Source organism: Dermacentor silvarum, chromosome 4, assembly GCF_013339745.2.
Source record: "Dermacentor silvarum isolate Dsil-2018 chromosome 4, BIME_Dsil_1.4, whole genome shotgun sequence".
NCBI classification, from domain to species: Eukaryota; Metazoa; Arthropoda; class Arachnida; order Ixodida; family Ixodidae; genus Dermacentor; species Dermacentor silvarum.
In genome coordinates this window covers 121,681,127-121,707,225 of record NC_051157.2, presented here as the reverse complement: position 1 = coordinate 121,707,225, position 26,099 = coordinate 121,681,127, and the positions used below count along the sequence as shown (strand labels likewise).

Sequence of the window (26,099 nt, the reverse complement as noted above, 5' to 3'; positions counted from 1 at the left end):
AATGCTTTCCTGCCGTTGTGCAAGCACCGCACCAAGGCCAACGTTACTGGCGTCTGTATGAACTTCCGTCTCCGCCTCCTCTTCAAAGTGAGCCAAAACTGGTGCTGACACCAGACGCTGTCGAAGCTCGGTGAAAGCAGTCTCTTGCTCTGCGGCCCAGACGAACGATACATCGTCCCTCGCGAGGCGAGTGAGCGGCTCCGCCATCTTCGAAAAATTTTCGATGAAACGCCGGTAGTATGCGCAAAGACCCAGGAAGCGTCGGACACCCTTCTTGTCGGTCGGTGTTGGAAACGTGGCTACAATGGCAGTTCTCGCGGCATCGGGGCTAACGCCTTCCGCGCTGACGACGTGTCCCAGAAACATCAGCTCCTTGTAGCCGAAATGACACTTCTGTGGCTTAAGAGTGAGGTTAGCCGATCGGATGGCTTCGAGAACTTGCCGCAGTCGTTTCAGGTGGTCGTCAAATGTCGCCGAAAAAACAACCACGTCGTCGAGGTAGACGAGGCAGCTTTGCCACTTCAGACCAGCGAGAACGGTGTCCATCATTCGCTGGAAAGTTGCTGGTGCTGAACAGAGACCGAAAGGAAGCACTCTGAATTCGTAAAGGTCATCTGGAGTGAAGAAAGCAGTTTTTTCGCGGTCTCGTTCATCTACCTCAATTTGCCAGTAACCGCTCTTGAGATCGAGAGACGAAAAATACTTAGCTCGCCGCAACCTGTCTAAAGAGTCATCGATACGTGGTAGTGGGTACACGTCCTTCTTGGTAACATCGTTCAGGCGTCGATAATCAACAAAGAAACGAAGCGTTCCGTCTTTTTTCCTGACCAGAACGACCGGGGAAGACCACGGACTGTACGAAGGCTGAATGACACCATCATCTAGCATCTCCTTGACTTGGGCTTGAATTGCCTCACGTTCTTTCGGCGAGACACGATAAGGCTGTTGTTTGATCTCCCTTGCGTCGTTAGATGTCGTTATTCAGTGCTTCGTGATTGGCGTTTGGCCCACCTTAGTAGACCGAGCGAAGCACGCGCGGAATTCGGTCAAGAGTTCCTGCAGTGCGTTCTTTTTGTCGTCCATAAGCTCAGGGTTTACATCGATGTCTCTGAGCGAACCGTCGTCTGTGTCCACTTCAGAAAGCAAAACACTCGACGATCTCCGTGGATGGTTCCGTGTAGGCGACGGCAGTGCCACGAAAAATGTGCCGATGCTCAAAAGTGAAGTTGGTAACGAGGACCGCTGTCTGGCTATCACGAAGTTCCACAAGACTTCGCGCTACACAAATACCTTGGGTCATCAGCATAGAAATGTTGCCTTCTACAATGGCTTGACCATCGTGTAGCTCGTCGGACTTGACCGGAACCATAACACTCGCACGCGGCGGTATCGTGATGCTGTCGTCCGAAACGCGAAGTGCGGATCTGTGTCCAACGGCGTCGGTCTGTGCTGATGCCCTTTGTGTCGAAAGCGTGATGCAGCGCTCGCGGAGGTCAATAATGGCGCAATATTCCCGGAGAAAGTCCATCCCAAGAATTAAATCGCGGGAACACTCGCGTAGAACCAGACAAGTGGCGAGAAAAGCAGCACCGCGAATTTCTACTCTGGCTCTGCATAAGCCAAGCGGAGTGACGACATGGCCACCCGCCGTACGAACTGGTGTCCCATCCCAGGGCAACGTTACTTTTTTCAGAACGCTCGCCAGTTTGCCACTAAGAATGGAGTAATCGGCGCCGGTATCTACAAGCGCACTCATCTTTCTGCCGTCGATCAACACAGGTATGTCCAGTGACATCTTGTTCGCGGGAACTGGTTCTGGCGTCATCGTGTTTTCGTTGTTGTGCGGTCTTCGGGACGATACGAGGTCTTTAGCGCGTCGAGTATCAGCGGCTCCGCCTCGGAAGGTCGCTGACGTCAGTTTTCCCGGCGTGGACTTGGTGATCTCCCTTGCGTCGTCCTCGAGGTGGTATCACGAGCAGGGAAATATCGCCGCGGTGAGGGTGAACGTGACTGCCGCTGCGATGTGTCCGGCCTGCGCTGCTGGTCGAGGAATTCTGCGATGTCGGGAGGCCGTTGGCCGAACCTAGGTCGTGGCGAATCGACAGAAAAACCCCGCAGTCCGAGTCGTCGGTAGGGGCACTCCCGATACACATGACCCGCTTCGCCGCAGTGGTAGCACAGCGGTCGTCGATCGGGTGCTCGCCAAACCTCTGATTTCCTCGCGGATATTCGGCGGTCGTCGAAGTACGGTAGCGGGGTTGTCGGAGCGGCTTGCACCGCCTGCAACGCGACTGGCGACGCAACATAAGTAGGTGCAAAAGCTTGGGCGGGGCTCAGTAATGTTTCCGCGTAAGTCTTGCGCCGGGACTCGCTTGGTAGAGGTGATGCTTCGCTGCTGGAAAGAGATGCCTGTAGTGCCTGCTGTACTTCGTTGCGTACGGCGCTGGCGAGGGAGCTGACTGAAGGTGGCGACGTACCGTGGTGCTTCTGCAGCTCGTCGCGCGCCACGGAGCGAATCAGCTCGCAAAGCAAGGCGACGTCGCACCCGAGGCCTACCGGCGTATCCGGAGTGCAGGCGGCATTGACTTGCTGGTTGTACATGTTCGACCGTTGCTGAAGCGTCTTCTCCATCGCGGTGGCTTCGGTGAGGAACTCCGCAACAGTCATGGGCGTATTCCGAACAAGACCACCAAAGAGCTGCTCCTTAACGCCTCTCATCAGATGACGCACCTTCTTCTCTTCCGACATGCTCGGGTCGGCACGCCGAAAGAGACGCGTCATGTCCTCCACGTACATCGTGACGCTCTCGTTGGGCTTTTGAACGCGTGATTGGAGGGCCCGCTCCGCTTTTTCCCGGCGATCGGGGCTGGAGTAAGTCTCCAGTAGCGTGCGCTGGAACTCAGGCCAGGATGACAGGGCACTTTCGCGGTTCATAAACCACGTGCGAGCACCATCCTGGAGACTGAAGTAGACGCGCCTGAGTTTGGTGTTGTTGTCCCACTCGTTACACGCAGCCACGCGCTCGAACTCCGCCAGCCAGTCTTCCACGTCTTCAAATGTGTCGCCACGAAAAGCCGTTGGCACTTGGGGATTCAGCACCATTAGGTAAGTCGGTGTCACCCTTTCCGTAGAATTCGTAGTGGTCGCAGTCATCCCTTGTTCCTGGAGGTTTCCAAATTCTGGGGCGAGGCCTCGGATTCGCCGGCTTGTGCGGTGAACTGGAGTCAGCTCCAATTGTGGGGCGAGGTTCTTGCTGCCTAGTGGGGTCTCCTGCATAAGTTGAGCGTACCCAGCAAGCTCCACCAAATTGTCGCGTATACTCTGCTATAGAAAAGGGTGAGTCTATTCTCCCGGCAGCATTTGTACCAGCACGCACCTCCTATTGGCGCTCGGAAGTCACATGACAAACTGCCGGGGGAAAAACGGCCTGAAGGTGCGCCCTAACCTAACATCACATAACCTAATATCACCTAATCTAACCTAGCATAACATAACATAACCTAACATAACACCCTAACCTTCCAAGAGCCAATAGGAGGTGAGTGCCGGCAGAAATTCGTTGCAGAAGTTCTCCCGGCTGCTGGGAGAATAGCCACTGCCTGTAGAAAACATGCTGAATATAGAAAACATGCTGAAACAGGCAAGCGTAAGCGTCGACGCGCGATGGTATGGTATGGTATGGTATGGTATGCCTTATCTGATGGCGCATACCCACTGCGGGGGATTGGCCAAGATTTGGGTGGGATTAGGCAATCTTTTTTAATATTAAAATCGGTAAAGCTAAATGGAGAAAATGAACAAAAATAAAATATCTAAGAATTCAAGAAAATCTATTTGAAGCATTTATAAATTCCTCCACGGCTGAGCAAATATCCCTGTGGCACTTTCCAAGAGAGGAGGCTCCTAAAGAAAGGATGTTTAGAATAGAAAAGCTTAAACCAAGCTGTGCAAATTTTGATTCTAGAATATTTTTCCTTAAAGAAGAAAAACGTCGGCAGAATATGAAAAAATGATGTATTGTTTCATCTTCTCCACAGAATGGGCACAGAGGGGAGGGCACCAGACCAGCCCTGTGACGATAGAAGTTTAATATTGGTACCCGACAACGTAATCGGGTAAAGATGACTTCAGTTTTTCTGGTGTGAAAGGAATTTTTGGGCCAAGGGAATAGGAGGTGTCGATATTCTGAGAAATTAGCTACAGCCGGGTTCAAGAAGTCTTGAATAATTGAATATCTCCTGAATCTAGTAGTCGTTAGGTAAGCTATTGTAGGAAGTAATCGTAATACAGGGCCACTGAGGGCCGCTCTCGCGAGACTGTCAGCCATTTCGTTCATGACTAATCCTTTATGTCCAGGCACCCAAAGCAATCTAATTAAATTTATGTGGGCAGGCACTAGAAAATGAAATGTACGTAAAAGGTTAGTGACACTATTTGCTGTGAGCGAGGAACATAAAGATAAAGAATCTGTTATTATTACTACCGCTGATATTGATGAATTTAGTTTGCGTAGGGCTAGAACTACAGCTAGAAATTCAGCCAGAAATACGGAAAAGAAGTCCGGAATCCTGATTGCGAATGACCAATTTAGAGCAGGAGAGAAAATGCCAATTCCAGATTTTTCTTCACACTGTGAGGCGTCTGTCGCAATGACCGTACTTATTGATAAACTTAATAAATGGTCTTGTAATAGGCCGTTTAATATATTATAAGAAAGGAGTTTTGCGTTGTTTGGGTAGATGTCATCATATATGATTTGTAGGTTTTCTCGCACATCACAAATAGGCGGCACCTCCCAGATACGTACATTTAAGGGATTGATTAATGTTTGTACGAAGACCACCTGGGGTGTATGAAAACGAGGCCAGTGTATTCCGAAGAATAGTGCAGGCTGGGAAATGAATATGTATTCTAATCTTGTAATAGGGGATTCATACAATTTTAAGATTGTTTGCACCGTCAGTAAGCGAAATCTACACAATATTGAGGGCAACCTGACTTCTTGGTGTAGTATGTTATTGGCAACACATTTGGGTAATCCACAACACAGTCGTAGGGCTTCCCGCTCAAGCAGAACAAGGGGACGTAATTTATAAGCTGGCGCACCGGAAAATAATACACATCCAAATTCTAAAATGGGCCGCACATACATTTTATATATCATTAAAAGTGGATCTCTCCGCATTCCGGACCGACTGTTGCACAGCTTACGAAGCATACCAACGGCTCTCACTCCTTTTTTAACTATTTGGTCAATATGGCCGAGCCAGCTGAGGGAACCGTCATATACTACACCTAAATATTTCACAGACTCCACTTGAGGTATAGTCTCGAGGCGATAAGATAGCGATATGTTAACAGGATTGTTAAGAGGGAAAACCAATATCGAGCATTTTCTAACGTTAAGTGAAAGGCGAATTTTGTTTAACCAGGTTTCTATGGCATAGAGGTAGTTTTGTAGTCGATAATATAGAGAGTGGATATCACTGTCTGATGCGAAGAAAGCAATGTCATCTGCGTATACGTAATGTTTGTACATCTTGATGAAGAGGAATGGAACACATCAGAATGTTAAAAAGTAGTGGTGAAGTGACAGCTCCTTGAGGAACACCACGTGATTGATTATAAATACTCGAGGAAAAGCCTCTTAGAGAGCAGTAAAATGTTCTTCCGTTTAAAAATTCATCAATCCAGTTTGAAAAATAATTTGGAATCTCTAGACTTCGCAATATATCTAATACGATTAAGTGTTCAACGCTGTCGTATGCTTTGGAAATGTCTAACGTCACGAGAGCACCTATTTGCCTCTGTCGCCGTGCTAATTTTATTCTACTTTCTAAGTCCACGTGAGCATGCCAAATGGAACATGATGGTCGGAATCCAATTTGGCAGGGGCTAAGCAAGTCTTTGTTCTGTATAAATTTAATCATACGGGCATATAGAATTCTTTCGATTAATTTAACCAAATTTGAAGTTAGGGCAATTGGTCTAATATTATCTATTGTATATCCTTCCCCATGATTTTTAAGAATTGGGATGATTTTAGCGATTTTCCACGCAGACGGAATCCATGAAAACCGAATCGAGTAATTTACAACAGCTAAAAGGTCATTAGAAGCTTCCTTAAATAAGATTCTGATCATAGCAGATGTTACCCCATCCACGCCGGGAGCTGAATCTGGAAGCCGCTCCACAATTTCAGCCAATTCCAACATAGAGATTTCTGTAAAATCATCTGATGCCCTACGTAAGCGAGAACAACTTGGCAATACGGAAGAAAATCTAAGCTCTAATCCCTTCGCAATTTCTTCTAGTGATTGTTCTATTTCATCGCTACTTAAGATTATAGAGTCAATATTAATTTGACGTGGAAGAACTTTTCTACTGCGGAGAAATCGGAACAATGCGCGCTTATTTTTATTGTTAGACAGGAAATCAAAATGCTTACAGTCGAATTCATCTTTGGCTTTTGAAACTGTATGTTTAAAGATTGCTCGAAAAAATTTGTAGTCACTCCAATTTTGCGGACTCTGGTTATGTAATAATTTTTTCCAAGCAGCTTTTCTCTTTCTGTAGTCTCGGGTGCATTCTTCATTCCACCAAGGGCTGTAAGAATTTCTTTTATTCAATCTAATCTCAAATTGAGCCTTTTTTTGAGAGTTTTCCAAAGCGGAACAAATAATCGTGGTTTTTTGTTCTGTAGGCGCATCAGACAGAGATGAAAGGGCATTTCGTAAGCATTTTTAAAAAAATGTCGTAGTTTATAAAAGTTCGAACCTGGTCACTCATAAATGTTACAGGACGGGCAACTTCAAATACTATTGGAAGGTGATCGCTGTTTGTCGAACACTCAACAGTCGACCAAGAAGTTACGGAAAGACTCGGGCCACAGAATGTAAGATCTATTGAAGAGTAAGATTGACCTCGCACAAACGTAATAGATCCGGAGTTAACACACGTTAGCCGATTGTCCAACGACCAGTTCCATAGTCGGGTGCCGCACAAATCTGTTCTTAAACCCCATGAGATATGGTGAGAATTGAAATCACCTGCGATTAGAATTTCACGTCCGCAAGAGTTAATAACACTATCCAGTGTGCTAATGTCCTGTACGCCAGATGGAAAATATGCATTAACTACGGTGAAGGGACAACATCCAGGAAGAACTAGCTCTATCGCTAGGATTTCACACTCTGGAGTAGAAACTTGAAATGAAATTTTAGCCTTATGGCAAATTCTAGATGAAATGAGTGTAATTAATCCGCCACCTCTTGTAGGACGGTCTAAACGAAATGATCTGTAGAATTTTATTTGAAAAGATTTCGCAGAATTTAGCCACGTTTCTTGTAACATAATTAAATCAGGATTAAGTTGAGAAGTTAGACAAGATAAATCTACTGAAGCAGAGTATAAAGAGCGGCAGTTCCACTGAAGCACTTTTAGCGATCCTATGTTTTGGAAAGTGCAGCAGCCGAAACTGCCTTCTGTAGAATGCTTTGCTTTAGCACAGCACTGGACTGACTTTTCTTAGCTTTTGAGTGAGGACCGGGGGAAGAGTCTTCATTGATAGAAGACATGGTTCTTTTATATGCTCGAGAATTTAGTTCCACCTCTGTCATTTCCAAATCTGTGTTAATCACATTACCAGTTGTAGGGCCCTTGGAAGATGAAGTCGAAGGTTCAATATCATCATTGGAAGGAATGGTATCTGAGCTTTTATGACTAGCTTGGTGCTCAGAATCAACTGTTTGCGTTGTCACAGGAGTTGGGCAGGTAGTTTGCATCAAATGAGACAAATGACTAGAGATAGCTTGTGAGATACATTCACCCAGGCTCATTGCCAACCGCTCCATAGCTTTGGTAACTGCCTTTTCCACAGCGGCCTCTATAGTTGCAGTAAGTGATAGGTCCGCGGTAAGATTTTGTCTGCCTATAATCCCCGCATAGCCAGATGCCCTTTCTTTCACAATGTTTATTGCCTCCATCCTAGAGCAGCGTCGTCGGTCTATTATTTCAATAACTTGTAATTCTTGAGCCCTAACAGAACAGTTAGAATAATCGGCTGGGTGATTTCCATCACAGAGACAGCATCGCTCTTCTTGGGCACTACAATCACTTTGAGCGTGTTCGTCCCCACATGCGCAACAACGTTGTTTAGACTTACACCCTGCCATACTATGGCCGTACCGCCAGCAATTACGGCATTGGAGCGGACGCGATGCCAGGGGTTCAACTCTGAATACAAGGGGCCACACCTTTAGTTCTGATGGGCAGGAAGTTCCAGCAAAAGTTGCAATCACCGATTCTGTTGGGACCCGCTTATTGTCTACCATTCGATTGCATCGGTAAACAGCAATTACTCCAGTCCCAGACAACCTAGGTTCTCTAGTGTTTCAGCAGGAGAAAGATCAGCATCGACACCTCTGACTATTCCCTTAGTGCAGGCGAGGTGAGCAGGGATGTAGGCACTCACCGGTAATGACGCGAAAGATGAACACCTAAGCAAATCCGCGACACAGGACTGGTCTGGCAATCGACACACGATACCTCCGCGGCCGAACTGCCTCACTTCCGTGATGGTCTGGTATGAAGATGTAGCAGCCTGCAGAGCTTTCTGGATCGCCTGGGGGTTGGTCAGACGTATAGAGCCTCCATTTGAAGGAACCAGAGCCACCGGGATGCTGCTCACACCCCTGCGGATGAACAAATCTAGAGGTAATTCATCCGTTGGAGTAGAGGCCGTCCAAGGGGAAAAACCCCCGCCGGGGGAGTTCTTGGACATTAGTTTAGGATGAAGCTGATGTTAGAGTAAGTGATACCTCAATAAATAAGATTAGTAAAGCCTAATATCACCCAAAACCTGGCCAAGAGACAGGAGCCACAGCGAACGCTTCCGAACGCCAGAGCACGCGCCCACGGTCACCACGCTCTGACCAAAGAAACGTGTGCTTCCAGACGAACCTCGTTCTCTTCTTTTCTCAGTTCCCTCGCTGTGCCACACCATGTGGCAATATGAATGATCCGTACCAACTAGCTCGCACCCAAACCCTTCTGAGACCCGGGGCCGTGTTTTTCTTAAATGATTGGGCTGCTATACGTACACCTCTGTTACCGATATGGGTTCGTCTAGTACCGGGTTTGGTGGCCCTTTGTAGTTGGTTTTCCCGTACTGTTGGTTCGCTGCTGCGCCAACGTAGATTTCTTTAAGTTTTTCTGTTAGCTGGATGTTTGTTCCCGTGTATTCACTCTTTAGTAGTTTGAGCGTTCTGTTTGTGGCTGTTTTTGTAGTTGTGGGGTCCATAATGCTACGAAAGATTGCCCACGTCTTCTTCGTGTGTAGTGTTCCCTGCATAGAGTCGCAGAATTGCCTCCACTTGTTATGGTATAAGGTTTGAGGGTACTCAATCGCTTCCTGCGCTAGCTCTGCGGTGCGTATTTTGAGCCTTCTGTTGTGTCTTTGCCTTTTCCATTTTTAGTTAGGCTGCGTCGAGCTTCCCATAAGTGTAAGAGATGTCCGTCTACGGCCGGTGTTTCGGTTGGGATTTTCATATTTTTTGTTGTTTTGCCATGTATGTCCCTAATGTAAACGGCCCAGGATGTCGCGTTTTCCTCGCTATGGGGTCGGTTTGTTGAGCCCTAAACGCCGTCCAGTCCGTTATCACGGCGGATCCCATATTCGTCCTCCTTAATTTCGGGGAGTTTATTGATAATGTTATTATGTTATGATCGCTGCCTAAATTTTGTTCCGTGTTTGTCCACCTGACACGATTCGGGTCGTTGGTGAACGTTAAGTCCGGTGTCGTGTCTCTTGCTACGCTATTGCCCATGCAAGTGCACACACTTAAAAATAAACTTAGTAAATAGCTAGTAAATGCACGTTTTTACTAAGTTACTGTGTATTTTACTACCTTCTGACTAGTTCTGTACTAGCCAGCGGTTAGTAAAGCTAGTAAGTGCTGCCTTTACTAACCAGAAATGCTTCTTAGTAGTTTTTACTAAGTAACTACTAAGCAACTACTAACTCGTCTGGCCTTGGCCTATTATGCTGTGATGGTGACAGTCTTATGCGAAATTGAGATAAACTGTAGTGTTGCTCAATATGTTGGATTAACAGTTATATGCGACGTCTTAGCACACATATGTACAGACAGTAGGCTTTAGACATTTTTGCACAAAGCTATGAACATTTAATCAAATACATAGGTTCTCACCGGTGCCACATGTGCTCCCTCAAACTCGTGAAGTTGCTCTTTCAGTAAGTGTTGCGTAGCACCTTGGTCGTTCTGTTTGTATGTCCTTGCTTGTCGTTGTTTGTTGGAGATAGTAGTACATTCTTGCCCGGAATCAGCGCGCTTTCATGTCCTTGGTAATAAAATTAACATTAAGTGTATGTATATACGTATCATCAATTAATGCGATAGGCCGCGGTTCTTTTTTTTTCATGTATATTCTTTTACTTTCTTATGCTTTCACAATACCATCGACTTCATATGGCAATGCAAGCGGCACTTATAAATCGAATAGGCGCCATTGTATTGTTGGTAATTATGTTTCAGTTGCGTTAGTAACTGCACTACCGAGGTAGTATTAAGTTAGTACTAAGTTAGTGTTTTTTTACTAGCTTCAGCAGGTAGTGAAAAGTACTAACCATCATTTTACTACCTGCACTTACTAAGAAGGTAGTGCTTTTTGGGACTAGTAACGTGTTAGTATTTACTTAGTGAATATGACGACCTTTTTTTTTTTTAAGAGTGTGGGCATTCCTGGGAGTGTTATTAATTCAAGACCCCTTTGTTCCGTTGATGCCAGTAATGTGTTCCCTTTAACTGTATCGTTCTGCTAACCCCAGTGCGAGTGTGGTGCATTGAAGTCCCCTAGTATTATAATGTTGTCCCCCCTCAAAGCTTCCTGCGTCGTAAAAACCACGAGGCGGCTAAAGTCTACCTGTTTCTCCCTGGGCGAATCGTCTTTGCTTTGTTTCTTTTGTATGGCCATATTGTGATTATCTGGCGTTGTATCTCGTAGTCTGGTATGTGCTTAACACAAAGCGCGACATCCTTTTTGGAATAAGTAGCGTTTTGCGGGAAAGCGGGGTTCCAATGGGTATCGTAACCCCTCCGCTTCGGTATCTGACTGCCAATTTCTTGGATGCATATAATGTCTGGCGGGATTGGTGCCGACTCTATGTATTGTGTTAGAACTTTCTGTTTGGTTTTGAGTGTGCGACTGTTCCATTGCCACACCTCGAGGTTATCGGGTAATCTGTTTCCGTGGCTAGCCGTGATTGGTGCCTTCGCTATCCGTCGTCTCTAGAGTTTTGGGACGGCGGGTCGGAGCTCCCGGGCTGTCACTAGTGCGCTTGCGGGCGGCTGATTTTGTGGAATTGATCAATGCGTCTACCTGTCGCTTCAGCGTACGTATTTCTGCGAACGTGAGCTGAATATGGCGTGTCATTTCGGAAATTTTCTATTGTCTGTTGGTTCCGGCTGTTCCGGGGTGCTTGTTATTGATCTGGTCGCGGTTAACTTTGGTTTTTGAGATTGTTTGAGAGCGGCCAGCTCCTGCTTAATCTCGGCCAGACTAGCTTTTAGAAGGCGGTTTTCCTCAATTATTCTTTGATATTCTGGATTTTGAGTAATTGGTTTGGCATTGCGAGATACGACCTGAGCCAAGCTTACCTGCAGTTTCGCCGTCGATTTTGGTTGGCCAGCAGCTCCTTGGACTGTGGTTTGTTTTGTAGGATGGGTTTGGGGTGGGGTGGGGTCTTGGTGTTCTTTCCAAGGTTTTGGAATCTCGTTCTCAATCTGGAGCGGGATCATGAGCTGGAGCTGGATTTTGGTCTGGACCCCCTCTTTCCTCATGAAGCTCTGCAGGTTTTCGCTGTAGCGCACTTCTTTGTCCTCGGATGCGAACCATCTTGGATGGTTCCTGTAGGTTCCCGAGGCGGTGTCTCCTTTTTTCTGGGTTTTATTTGGGTTTTTCTGCGGGTAGCGGCGAGCTTGCTTTTTAGTATTTCTCTGCAGCTGCGGTCCCCGGTCACGTGTTCTCCACCGCATGTGGCACACCGCGGCCCTGCGGGCTGCAGTCGTGCCCTTCTGATGGTTTTCGAGTGCCGCAGATTTTGCAGGCAGGAAGTTCTGGTTGCGGGCACACTGTCCGTCCGATGTCCGACTTGTTGGCAGATTTTGCACACTTGCACCGTGTTGCGATACGGGTAACAAACGAGTTCGCCCCCATGATAATACACGTATCGGGGGACAAAAGGTCCATAGATGGTGACAACCGCCCTTTTAGAGTCTCCTAGCATTCTGGCTTGGATCACTTCGACGTTTTGCGTGCGGACGCGGAGATTTCGCTTTATGGTTTCAGGTGGAGTGTGCGGCGGCAGTCCGTGGATGACCCCGCGTACTGCCCCTTCGCCTGTTGCAACGTACGCGTTTACCGCGTGTGGCCTGCCGTTTGTCACCATAGATGTCAGTTTGCGCACATGCTCTGCTACGTACCTCTTGGTCGGGGGGCGAAACTATCGCGATGTTTCAGCCGCGTTTTATGCGTAGCAAGAACTGCTCACCTGTGCCTTTGTTTTGGCAAGCCTTGATGAGCGCGTCGGCTAACATGGGGCTTGTCAGGGTCCGCATCGGTAGGCCCTGGTGAGGCCCTGGTGAGGACCTTGAAGTCGTCGCGCGGCAGCGGCGGTAGTTTCCGGAATTTTCTGGGTCTATGGTGAAATATAGATTTTTCTTCGTTTTGGTTAGGAGGGCCGTTCCTCGGCGCTTGTTGGCGTTCCCTCGCTTTCCTCTTTCTTTGGCGGAGAGTGAGCACCGTCCTCCAGCCCTCATCGTCGTCTTTGGTAACGTGCGGGGTCGTGCGGGTACGCCGTTCGGAGTTGGTGTCGGCTCTCTCGCCGGCCTTAGTGGCTGGTTTTGGACGTGGTTGAGCCTCGGAAATATCCATCCGCTCTTCTGTGGTCGATTCACGGCTTGTTGACGCACGCGCTGGGCTGTTTTCCGCTCCAGACGTTGGTGCACGGGCCGCCATCTCCATCGGCGTCGTTGAGGCGGCGTTCGCCGGCGTTGCTGGCGCAGCCGCCGCCGCCGTCTTTTACCCGGAAGGTTTACCTCGGCTGCCCCGTGATGGAGGTCTACTTTCGGTAGTGAATCCGCGGAAATCGGTCCTAGGTCCAAAAACCCGCTCGACTTCACAGATGAAATGATGTGCACTTTTCGGGTGTAGCAGGAACTGGGCCGCCCGAAAAACATGAAAACTACGGAGCCCGACGTGAGCGCGTCTGTTGTACAAGTGCGACCGTTGAAGTCACACACAATCGTAGAGCACTACAGTTTACATACGCAGTTGTACCGATAAGAACAATGGGAACTGTAACGCCACGCTACCCAGACGAACTGTATATATCTGCATTGCATTACGCGCGTCACGCAATGCATTCCCGGCCGTCACCCTGGGTAGGCCGCGGGTGCAGCGCACGGCAGAAAAAAAGGCTGCCGTACGCGAACGTAAGCGCGAGCGCGATTGCGTATCGGCAACGGCATGCAGTCCGTGACAGTGTGAGTGTGTGCGTGTAATCAACGGCTGCGTGATCTAAAATAAAAGCTATGCAGCTTAACGATGTGTGTCTTAATTGAATTTCAGCGTTCAAAAAATACAATCCTAAGCAAGCAATCAAATCACATATGCATCGCATCGGGTCGCTCAGCATTTCTTGGGTTCGTCGCGTGGTCGTTGGCTTTGGACTTTAACTTTGATTCAGTTTGCATGGGTGAAAGCTTCGCGTTCAACCATCTTTCTTTAAGAAAGGGGCTTTGATATGTTTCTTTGATGTGGAGTTTTTTTTGGGCATCACAGGGTTAAACAAGTGAAGCGTTGACATTGCTTGATTTTAACCATGTTAGATCAACGGATTAAACTCGATGTGGTCACTGTTAGAGCATCAATCGATGAATCGCAAGGGTAATCGAATAGTCACCCAGCCCTATCTCATGAGTAGCTTTCGATATTCCGCTTTCCCCCTACACCACCAGCCTCCTTTTCGACAAGGAAAGAAACACTACGCAAAGCTTCACTTGAAGCCCATTCTTTAGCACAATTTCGTCACGAATTGACACGATCTGTAAAAAAAAAAAAACGCACGCAGATCAATTCTGCATAACTCTAATAGATAACTGGCTATATGTTCTGTGCTTTACGTGACCTCCCAGCTCCATTTCTTCATCTGAATCTCAACAACCTCGTAGTTGCTTCGACAGAGAACATATATCCGCCCACCTCAACACAGCCTACATAGAACTGCAAGCAATCGCTCAAGCGATTCGTTATCACAGCCAACAGAACCAGCAAAGCTGCCCTAAACACTCATATTTACCGACTCTCAGGAGGCATGCCGACAGATCAAGCGCAACAAATTACACAATGACAGTAGCGAACATACCAAATGAAGACTGCAATCACAGCGTCAAAATCATATGGACCCCAGGGCACGCTCCCATTTCTATAGTAACGAACGACGTAACGCGCTCGCTCGAGCCAAATTACTCCGGGTGCCAGATATTCCCCGTGCGCACAGTCCTTCAAGCCGCGCAGCCAAGGCTTAACCGCTGTGAGTTCCCTCCAAGCCACATCCCTCACTTCAGAAGAGCCGAATTTTGGGCCATTTGGTGATGCATATTTGAGTACGATGAAGCGCGAACGACGGGACAATGTGAGGCGAGCGCTTGACCCACGTGTCTCGCCACCCATTGTCCCGTCCTTCGCGCTTCACCGCACTAAAATATCCCTCACTTCTACGCGAGCATGCCGTCCTGATAAGGCAGGCTAAAACGGGTACTCTTTTAACCCCCCTGGACGGGCCCTCCACACCTGCAGCTATTATTCTACTGACCCATACATCTGCCCACACTGTGTGGGATGTATACCCCATGTGGACCGCACGTCATTTGAGAATGTCCTACCATCCGGCCCCATCTCACCCAACTACCCCAATCACAGCTGCGGGCGCTGGAGCTGTGCCAGGAAAATGACCTGGAATAAGGGTGTTGTACTCCTATCGACAAATAAAATTTTTATCATCACCATCATCAACTAGGATGTTAGTCTCAACTGTTCTAAAACCTCAGAAATGTCAAAATCAAATATACGCGCTATACTTAACGAAACGAGTACTGCGAAATTAAGTAGATGAAGTTTCTCAGGAAAATTAGCATGTTTTTTTTGTCAACTGTATGGCGGTCGCACTGCCATCTGTTTAAGTTTCCTGGTTAGCATTAGCATAGACCAATCGCGGTGGCCGCATTCCGACGGGGGCGGCCAATAAAAACGACCATGCACTTAGGTTTATACGCGCCATAAAGAAACCCAGGTAGTTGAAAATATATGAAATATATAATTGATTCGTGTGGTTTGACGTCCCAAAGCCAACATTAGGGCTTACGAGAAACGCCGTAGTTTGACTGGTTTGACTACCCGGATTTCTTTGACGTGCACCTAAATACAAGTACACCGGCGTTCTTGCATTTCGCTCCCCATCGTAATGGAGCCGCCACGGCCGGGAGTCGAGCCCACTATCTAACCACTGATTCACCATGGCGACTAAGCAAGGATAAAGACAAGGACGGCATCATCATCATCAGCCTATATTTATGTTCAAAGCAGGACGAAGGCCTCTCCCTGCGATCTACAATTACCCCTGTCTTGCGCTAGCTAATTCCAATTTGCGCCTGCAAATTAGTTTTAACCCAAATGTAGCATTAATATCGTTGTATCTCTTAATATCATTAGCCCCTCTCGCTCATGAATCGCACGTTTTAATTAAGAGAAACAGGTGGATTCCACGATCACTGTGCTGCTGCCAGTATCTCTTAACATCGTGATTGGTTTTCCTGCCATTTTTTCCGGCAGGTAAAGGCATTCTCGGGAATGCCTTCGGGAATTGGAACAATGCTCGGGAAAGGGCTCGTTGTCGACGTGCCGATTCTAGCGTTGGGGCTTCCGAAGCCCAGGTGAAACGTCAGCGAAGAGCCACGGATCCCGAGTTGAGGGAGCGCGATGTTCAGGCCAAACGTCAGCGAAGAGCCGCCGACCCCGAGTTGCGGGATTGTGATGTTGAGGCCAAACGTCAGCGTCCTCTAGCCGTCCAGGAACCCGACAACGGTGGTGCACGCCTCTGTAACGCTAGCGCCAACTTCCCTGGTGCGACGGCCCGGTTTCAACGCGAGTTCCTCAACCGGAACTTCGGAACCAGCTGCAGTGCGTGTTAGTGTCACCGGTTGTAGTTCGGGCACAACGTGGTGCTCATCACTGCAATTCGTTCGGAGAAACACCGAAGAAACACACGACAAGCTTCGTTGACCCCCATTTCCTCGACAGGTGAAGGGCCTAATTTTTATCTTATTGCGCCACGCGTTCTCGTGCCGGACGCTATTCGACATCGTCATCTTCCATACAGCACGGGTTTAACATCTGTGCGCGCATTCTTTGTTGTCCTCTTCTTTTCATTTCCTAATCCCGGCACTGTCTCGCGCACTACACATATCACAACTGAATTTCAGAAGCACCTTGTCACCACATCATCGCCAGGCACGTATATCAGCAAGACAACCCGAAACGAAGTTATCAAGTGCTCTGGAGACGAGGTTCTTGCTGCACTTGGTGAACGAGTCAATCGTCACACAGCATCATGCTCGATGAATCAACCGATGTATCTCACAACGTAGCAGCTAAGTCTTGTCCTGCGGTACGTACACAATAACGTGGTACGAGAAGACTTCGTCCAATTCGTCGACCCGCGCAGTGACAGCGATGCTGACGACGCCAGCGTAACTGAGCCCATCCTGACAGGGAAAGTACTCGGTGAACGGGTAGAGATTACGAAGGATATCATTTCCTTCTTCACCGCGTCACCAAAACGGAATGATTGTATTGAAAAACACACTTGGCCACCAACCTAAAGGTCTTTGCAAGACGAGATGGGTCGAATGACACGACAGTGTCATACAATTTCGAGAACCCTTGGCTCCGTGGCCAAAGCTCTCGACGCCGTCGCCAACTGGAGAGAACCACAAAACGCTACAAAAGCGAGGACGCACCGCGTCGCTGTTGTCGATGGCGGGTTTGCCTCTCGGACCTACTGGCGTACACGCTCCAATCGAGTCACCTCTACGAGAAGGAGTGCGTCGATGTGCACACAGCAAGTTGACACAGCACACGTTGGTTTTTGAGAGACACCGTAGCTGTTCTAACTGCTCAGAGGGAAAAAAATCGAAGAGGTATTCACGGCCTCTTTACGAGCAAGCCGTCGCGCTGGAGGATGAGCCTGAAACAGAGCTGTGGCTCCCTTGCATCACGAAGAGACTGATCCACAAGTCACACTCCAGCGATCGATCCAGAGATCTTCCTCAGGATGTCTGTATATATACCACTACTGGATAATGTGCTGGCAGACCTCAAATCAACGTTTAACGACGAGACTTTTGGAGTCTGCATGATCTTCGTCTTTATGCCGTCTCAGCTGCATACCATCACAACAGAAGACTAGGCAAAAGTAGTAACAGAGATTGCCCAGTGGCTCACTCATTGGAAGGCATGCCCCGATAACTGCAAGTGTCATTGAAGCCGAACTGTGGCTATGGCGGCAATAGTGGAAGCGCGAAAGCGAAAGATGAGGAGACGTCCCTTCGAATGCTGTTGAAGCGCTCTACATGTGCGGCGGTGACATCTTTCCTTCAATCAGGACACTTCTGCAAATACTGGCCACTCTCCTTGTGAGCGCTGCCAGTGCCAAAGGTCTTTCTCCACACTCCGTCGCCTAAAACCATGGCTGAGATCACAAATGAGTGAAACCAGCCTGACCGGCCTGGCCTTGCTTCATACGGACTGAGATATCCCTGTCGTCTATGAAAAGTTATCAATCGCTTCGCCAACGGAAATCGAGGAAGACGGAGGTTGGAATTTGAGATGCAACGCTAGCTAGCTAGCTATGGGCCCCTTCAAACAGACTTTTAATAGAACTGCCTAAATCTACTAAGCTGACATTCTAGTTCTGTGCATGGTCATGAATCTTGTTTCAGTATTGTTTCTACATAGTCTAGAACATGAACTGACGTTTTTATATTTTTATTTTCAATAAGGCTGCGTTGTCTAAGTATTTTCGCATCTCCTCTACGATTAATTTTGAGGAAGGGCATGGATATATCTCTTGGGCGTACGTGAACGATGATTTGCATTGTTTTTGATTTCTTTGTGTACTTTCAATTTCAAATTCGGTATATATACATGTATATATCGAATTGCTACTGGAGAGGGGTGGCGTACCTCTATTTACACGTTCGCTTCGCCCCCGAGCTGTAGTGATTATATATATATATATATATATATATATATATATATATATATATATATAATCACTATTTTAATCAAGCTGTCGAGATTTGGGGGGATTTTTGTTTTGAGCTGCCCATGTTGATTCTGTAGCGTTCATAGCAAGTACTAAAGTGGGAGGAATGTTCTATAAATAGGTCGCTGCTATATGCTGTACTTGTGGCGAGAAGGAAGCGCGCTGTCTTTCCTCGCGTGCAAGGCTCCTGAGGGATGGTAGGGAGGGGGCATGTGTTCAACTCCGGGTGGCCCGGGCGGTCGCGAGCACCCTCTGAGACGGGGACACAGTCCGCCGTGCGCTGTGTTTTCGCGGCTAGTTCGCGTTGTTGCGAGACGCAGCATGAAGTTCAGTTCGCTCGCTGCTGCCGCCGCGCTTCCTCACTCCAGCGTTTTGACAGCGAGTTTCTGCGGTCAGCGCGTTAGAGGTATTCATGTTTGCTTGTGTGCGCGTGACGCCATGCTTGTTAATTTAGTTAGTATGCCTATGTTTGCAAGTTTATACGGCCGCTAAAACTACTAACCTTACTTGGTATAGCTGTCCACTAACTTGCTATCGTGATCGATGCTACGCCTTTCTGGCGAAAGTGTGACTTTTTATGGCCCCATTTTGTTTAGTGCCTTCCACACGCTGCTGCTATGGCACAAAGTCCCGACTATATAATTTTCATCGTTAATTTAAACCTCGCAGTTCTAAGATCAGTGTGTGTTCGTCTCTTCGTGTTTATGTGAAGCGCGATGCCTTCCGCTTGTCTTCTTCCATTTTGTTGGACCTTTGTACTTGATACGCAAGTATGCTTGACCGTGCTAAATTCATTTATTTTTCTTGGAATCGTTAACTGAGGAACTTGTGAAGGGTTCGGACGTGTGCATGCGGAAGCAACACATATCGTGCGGAACTGGTATGCAGTAATGGGTGCAGTAACTCGTATGTGGTGCGGAACTGCTGATCGATGCAGTAAAAAGATGACAAATGTTGCAGAAGCTCGCTGCAGTTAGGAAATTATTTTTATTGGACATATTGGTTGAAAGTGAGGTATACGACGGTTTGACTTTCAAAAAACGTGCATGCTGAAAATAATTCCATGCCTTGTACTTTGTCCATATTAGGTTAACGGCACTGCTAAGACCGCCTCTGCTGCTGCACTTGTTGTTGCTGCTGCTGGAGCAGTCCATTCATGGATTTCTGCTGGGACTCTGAACTCAAAGACCCAAGCGCGAAAGACCTTTTCATTGCGGCCTGGTTTGACTGCATCTGCCGCTGAGACGCTTTCTGCTGTGAAGCCGCAGCAGAGTTCAAGTCCTGAACGAGCCCAGACTCCAGAGAAAGTTTCGACTTCCCTGAGACTGCTTTTGCTGGACCAAAACTCGATGCCGACAGGCTTTTTTGGCCGATCGCTTGCTGCGCTGTTGCCTGGACATTGTGGATTCGGGAGAGGGAGGAACTTTCGCTAGCTTGGCCGACGCGCTGTTGCTGGCCTTTCGAGAGAGAGCCAAAGCCGGACACACCAGCCGCCTGCTTTTGCAGCCTTTGTCCTTTGCCAGTCAGCTGAGAGCTTCCACGTTGGAATGACCCGGCATCTTTCTCACTCTGACTGATCTGCTTCTGACTCCGCTGCAAGAGGTTTCTCTTCCCGACTTGACGGAACGCGGCTCCCTTGTTCGACTGCTGCTGCTGTGTACGAAACAGTAGGCCAGTCTCCCCGAAATGCCGTCGTTGGCTGCTAAATGACTGCTTCGATGCACCGAAGCCATGCTTGCTGCCCCACCTATGCGAACTGAAAGTCTGCTGTGAGTGGTGCTTCTGTTGGCCTGTTGGTCCTTGAAAGTGTACGCTTCTCAGAATACCATTTGCCCTGAAAGAGCTGAAGTGAGACTGGTGCGTCTGGTGGCCGAAACGTTCGAGGCTAGACTGCTGCGTTTTCTGTCTGGACCCGCCTGCTGATCCGCCCTTCAGCGAGCCTTTCATGCTAGAGGACTGCTTAGCGTTGCCACCGAGTCCAAAGGCCCCGCCGTCGTTGACCAGTCGCTGTGACTTCTGGGTTTGTTGTTCCAGAATCCATTTACCGCTGCCGCCTTTGAAACCCTTCGTTCCGGTAGACTTTTGTCCGGTCTGCAAGCTGCCGAAGGATTCTCTTTCAGAAAAACGACTTTGCAGGCTTCCTTTCAGGCCATCACTACCTTTAGTGCCTCCCAAGCTACTCTGCTTCTGGCTTTGCGCAAGATCACCGAAGGCGCCGGCTTTAGCGAAATTTTTCATTCCGAACTGACTTCTGGAAATTCCCTTTACGCTACTGCTTCCTTTTGTACCTTTCACTTCACTCGATTGCTGGTCTTGCAATAAGCTGCTCAAGGACCCTCCTTTGGTCGATCCTTTAGTAAGAAGATCTTGACCTCCTTTGATCCCTCCTAATACAAATGACTGCCGGCTCTGCTTGGAATCGCTCGCGGAAGCGCCTTTAACGAATCCTTTCGTCAACTGACTTTCCAGACCACTTTTGATGCCTTTTATCTGACTAAGCTCTTGACTTAGTCTTGATCCCTTCATGGACTCGCCCTTCGACCCGATGCTTCCTTTCGCACCTTTTAGCCCAGCGGACTGCTGGCTTTGCTGAAGACTGCTCGAGCCGAAGCTACCTTTGACCAAATCCGAAAAACCTTTGCTTTGACTGCTGCTCAGAGACGACGATCCGAAGCTTCCCTTGGAACCGAAGGATGACGTGCCAGCTTTTGTCATGGTTGCTCCTCCCTTGGTGCCAGCGAGGGAGCCTTTCAATGATGAGGACCCCTTGGTGCCGCCATTACCGGAAAACCCGAGACCGAGTTCGTCTTTGAAAGGCCGGAAGCTTTCTCCTTCGCCACCTTTGACGGATCCCTTGACGCCTCCTCCTTTGACGAATTGTGCTCCTGCGCCCGAAGAAAATAATACTGGGCGGTCAGAATTTCATTCTTAACAGCCTAGTTTGATACTCATAAAATAGTTTAGTCAAGAGTTTTTAAGGCTCAAGACATGCTTTCGAAAACAAAAACCTTTCTTAAGAAATCTGAAGCAGCAGGAGCTTTCTTAAGAAGCTTTACGAGGACAAAGATGGAGTGGCCGTGAATCATTGTGTGCTAATTTAAATAATGACTTATTTTAGTAGCTTTTCCTCCCTCGATCACACATGACGGTAGTCAGGGATGGTTGCCCAGCAGACATAAAAAAATTGAAAGCCAAATGTAAGTCACTATATAAAAAAATTGGGCCTGAAGTCAGTGCAGAATATTGTTGTATCCTCGTATGTCCAGCTCCTGGGATGTCTCGGATTTCTCGGCACTTGGGTTATCACGCCTGCATCGCTGCTTTTGTGTCCATTAAATCAAATGCCTTAAATGCAAACGCCGTATACTGGGGTTGGACATGCTTCGTTTTAGAAACGTTATTCATGGCATCAATTTGACAAGTTGTTGAGCATCCTTGTACCTAGTGTCTATTAGAGATTAATGAGCCGTTGGTCTCTGTTTCTTTTTTAGTTTTTTGACGACAGTCCGCATACACTTTTTAATGCTGAATAGTGAACAATCACCAATCCGCGAAATAATATTGCTCTAACAATTGGCTTTCTTGTTTCGGTGTAGCGTCGAAAAAAAAAAAAAACAACTTATCTATAACAGGAGCAGAGTCCACGAACACAACCTTCAACACCGCAATGATGCTATAATAGTATTCGTATGTGCACAATGTATTCTTGAGCGTGTATAGATCATTGTAAACCCGTTTAAAAGGTTTTAGTCGTACTGTCGGGTCAAACGGGCGCATTTTTTTATGCTTCGTGTGGTCACATGTCCCAAGCAACACGACTTAAAGCCCTCCCTAATAAAGTCAATAAAGGAACGTTTTCTTCGATGCTAATGTAAATTCAAAGTATATTTCATTATTATTATCATAAAAGTTATTTTGCTCTTTATGGAGCGTTTCGTCACTATCCTATTTTTTGTGTTTATTTTAGCACCATTATTCTACCGGGGAACCAGTCGTCCGGTAATTTATACTAGAATTCGAGGCATTGTTAACACAGAAAAAAATAAAAAAAAGTTCGGCAGCTGTTGCACTCTTGTCACACAAGAAGGCTAAAGCCTGCTGCACATTTGCTAATACATGAAGTTATACAATCGGAGTTAGAATTCTTTGTAGGACATGCTGGTAATGCATTAAGTTATACAATTGGGATTATACAACGGTTATACAATCGGTTGTATAACCGATTAAGTTACAGATTAACCATTAGTTATGCAATCGGTTGCAAGACATAACGAGCCGTCATGGGAAGTACACGTGTGGCACTAAGGCGACCTCCTGAACGTAGTACCTAATGTACCTAACGTAACTTAACGTAGTACCTAAAGTGTGGCATGTTCGTGCATGCACCAGGCCACACCTTTAGTCAGCTAGATGGCTTCGACGTGACGTGTGTGATCACGCACGCACTAGGCACGCCTTTAGTACGCCAGAACGGAGGAGAGGCCGTGGCTTCAGGGAAGGGCGCTCCTCTCGCACCCCGGAGGTCCGGGATCGATTGCCACAAAAAACGAAATGCACCAAATTTTCTTTTCAAAGCCACTAATTTACTTTGTTTGCAGGAACGTACCTGAGAAATGTGACGTCAATCGGAGCATTTTTGCGGCGTCGGCCAATTTTCGTCATGGCGCAGTTTCGCCAAGGTGACCGCCAAAAGCACGCCAAGGTCACCGCCAACATAGACACCTAAGGCTCTCGCCTTAAAAAGCTCTTCAGTAACGCAAAAAATAATGTTGCCTTTTCCCTACACGGAGTACCACGCGGCAACGAGCGACGTTGCTGAGCCAATCTAAGCTAACGCAAAAGACAGCGGTATACTACTGCGAAAAAATGGTAATATGTAATGCTACCTTTTATACCATGAAGTACTCGTTCAAGTTTCATTGCTACAACAACGCAACATGTGTTACAAAATTTGTATAACTTTATAATTTTGTTAACTTAATTTCTATGAATAGTTACGTACATTGATACAAATATGCTTAAAAAGACTTTTACATATATGCGCAAAGCGCCACTACCAACAGTTGGCGAACGCTCTGACATAGTGGCGCAATGTGTGTACTTCCTTTGAATGTCTCCTGCACCAAAATAATGCTCAGTACAATGCTGCACATGAGGTTAGCCGCGTTGCTAGCGTGCGCTTGCAGCTACGGAAAAGGTGCCTGAGGAATGCGTACAGGGTAGCGTTGGCACTTTCTCTCCCATCCCGAACGTAATAGAGGTAGGTTGAAAAGCTCATCGCGAGGCTCTGTAAAGTTGTCTTCCAAACGCTGTACGACAACGCGAATCGTTCTCATTTCCTTAGCATTCTTGTGCCGACGAAGTAACAGACTCGCCTCTGCCAGCTGCCAACTGCTCTTGTATACTTCGCTCCCGTGTTTTCGCGTATACTCACTGGCGTACAGCTGCTGGTTCCAACCGATGCAGATCACCAGTGCAGCAAGTACTGCCAAAGGGCGTGTCGAAGTCGTTGCCATGTGATCAGGACGTCCAGGAGAGACCAGTCGAAAGAAATAAAGTTGCCGGCAGGAAGCCACCACGACGCCCGGGCAAGGTTCCTATCAAGGATTCGTGTATAGGCTTTCGTACAGGCCGGTGTCGCCGTGACCGCCCTGTTCCGCGCCCGGTAGCTCCAAGCACTCTCTCACTGGGCGTCCGGACGACGAGGCATCGAATGCAGGGTCCCCAGCGCGCACAGCGCGGCCTCGCCTGCCAAGCTCAATCAGTGTCCACGCTCGGCCAGCGCGCACGCAACGGCTGTCCGGTCGGCGCCGCCTTGTTTTTGAGGCGACGGCTGGATTTACGATCCGGAACGTAAGCAGCTTGGCGATCGTGGGCGGCTGGCGAGATGACGTGAGGGGTGACGCGAAAAGCCCAGGTAAGCTGACAAGGGAAGCATGGGTCTGCGATTCGAAAAGGGCTGGTGTAAGTGGGCGAGGGTAGGTGATCTCTGCGGGAAGGGAGGAATGGTGGATGCGTTCCGGTAGTTACGTGCAGCAGCGCGCAACTATATACAACACGCTTTGTGCATCTGCCCGCGATATGCTCTGCAAGGACCCCCCCCCCCCCCCTCCCCCAATCATTGGCACAATAGATGTCCAAGTTCATCCATCAGCCTTTGTCTGAAAAGGCCTTATTGGGACCTTGGATAAACCCTTGTGATCGACGTGAAGTTCCAAAGGCTCTCAGCAAATTCTTGCAAAAGATCGGTCAGGATTTGGGACTCTGAAAAGTCTTCGCTGTTCAAGTTCATTCACCAGCAAATTCGTACCCCTCATCAACAGTTTTCTCTCTTTCGCCTCATACTTCCAATTCCCCTGCCCCAATGCTGAGTAACTGGTCAGAATTTTGATTCAGACCGACTTCTAATCTTTTCTGTCATAATAAATGCCTCTCTGTCTCTCTCGCAGCTGCGCGCCGACTTTGCAGGCGCACTGTAGAGCTACTAGCGCCTGTCTAAGCACAGATGGATTGGTGACACGCCAATCACACCAAGAAGCCTTCTCGTCGTCTCTACATCTTCGAATTTTAAATATCGTGTTATGCAAGATTACTGAATGTTTTACAGATTCCTTTATGTTGTGCCATATGTGCTTTGCATGCTTTTAATTGCTCTACCTGGCATTATTTGAGCCATGCTACCCCCCCCCCCCCCTCCGTTCTCTACCTCTTCTGCAAGGCCCTACAGAGAAACATAACGTTATTGGCATTAAATTATTACAGAAACTAATAAATACGGGAACAACCGCGGGCTACGTTACAATCAAGGGCCAACTTTTGTGCAGTGGCCTACAATCAAGGACCAACTTTTGTGCAATGGCCACTGTCTATGAGTATAATATGTACATATGTCTGATTGAATATAATGAGATATATGTACTCCTAATAAAGAGGGACAGATAATTAGGACGACAGCGCGCACATGACGCTGTATCCCGCCGTTCAAATCTTCTGTTCGCATTTATTACGCACACCAAACGCCTCAAATTAGCACCTCGCATGTCAATTAGTAAAGTGGGAACTTACGTATATACAAGCCATTCTCTTGTACACAGAAGTCACTGGGACTCATGGGGACAGGTATATTCACAAAGATACCAGTTTGGTGTGTGAGTGGATGATGCCCGCGTGCTCTGGGCTCGTGTGGTACGAGCCAGTCAACCACAAATGAGCGTGTGGCGCGAATCGATCCTATAGCTTAGATTTGGCTCTCGTTGATGGAATGCCTTGCCCCTGCATGTAGCATCGGTAGACTCGTGTTAAAGTACCCGGCCACACCGTCCGATCTTGAATCCGACGGCCATGACTGTCTTAAGTGTCTCTCAGGTTGGATCTACTATTTTGTGTGAGTCACTATCGTCTCATATGCATCGTGTGACTCTTAGTTTGCTCTTGTCCTTGATGAATCACCTACAGCGGAAGTTTGCGAACTATAACAGCGAGCCGATGAGCTCTTCACTTGGACATGTATGCAAATGCACCGCTCCTAGGTCCATGCAGGCCAGCACTCTTGTACAGGAAGCCCGTGCTTTTTACGATAACCTGTCTAGTTTCGCCAACACTGCGTGCAAGTGAGGAAGCGAAGCCTCGCGTGAACGGCAAAGGGCCACAGCCCTCTGCTGATTGAAATACAGCGAACGCCGCCGCTGTGGGC

General features: G+C 47.8%; 1 protein-coding gene across 1 annotated transcript; it reads right to left on the bottom strand.

Moving 5' to 3' along the window:
• Window positions 1-19,377: 19,377 nt before the first annotated feature.
• On the bottom strand, window positions 19,378-24,202 carry LOC119450607 (nuclear pore complex protein Nup98-Nup96). The gene is made up of 2 exons (XM_037714111.2): window positions 23,841-24,202; window positions 19,378-21,291 (listed from the first exon to the last, which is right to left on the bottom strand). The coding sequence occupies exons 1-2, from the start codon at window positions 23,920-23,922 to the stop codon at window positions 19,508-19,510; spliced, it is 1,866 nt and encodes a 621-aa protein (XP_037570039.1). The 5' UTR covers window positions 23,923-24,202; the 3' UTR covers window positions 19,378-19,507.
• Between the last annotated feature and the right edge of the window lie 1,897 nt (window positions 24,203-26,099).

Excerpts from the sequence above, each read along its gene's own strand:
- LOC119450607 (XM_037714111.2), bottom strand. The coding sequence starts at position 23,922 with ATGGCAACGACTTCGACACGCCCTTTGGCAGTACTTGCTGCACTGGTG. Across the intron at positions 21,292-23,840 it reads GAACCAGCAGCTGTACGCCA|GAGCACAATTCGTCAAAGGA; the intron begins GTGAGTATACGC and ends CTTCGGGCGCAG.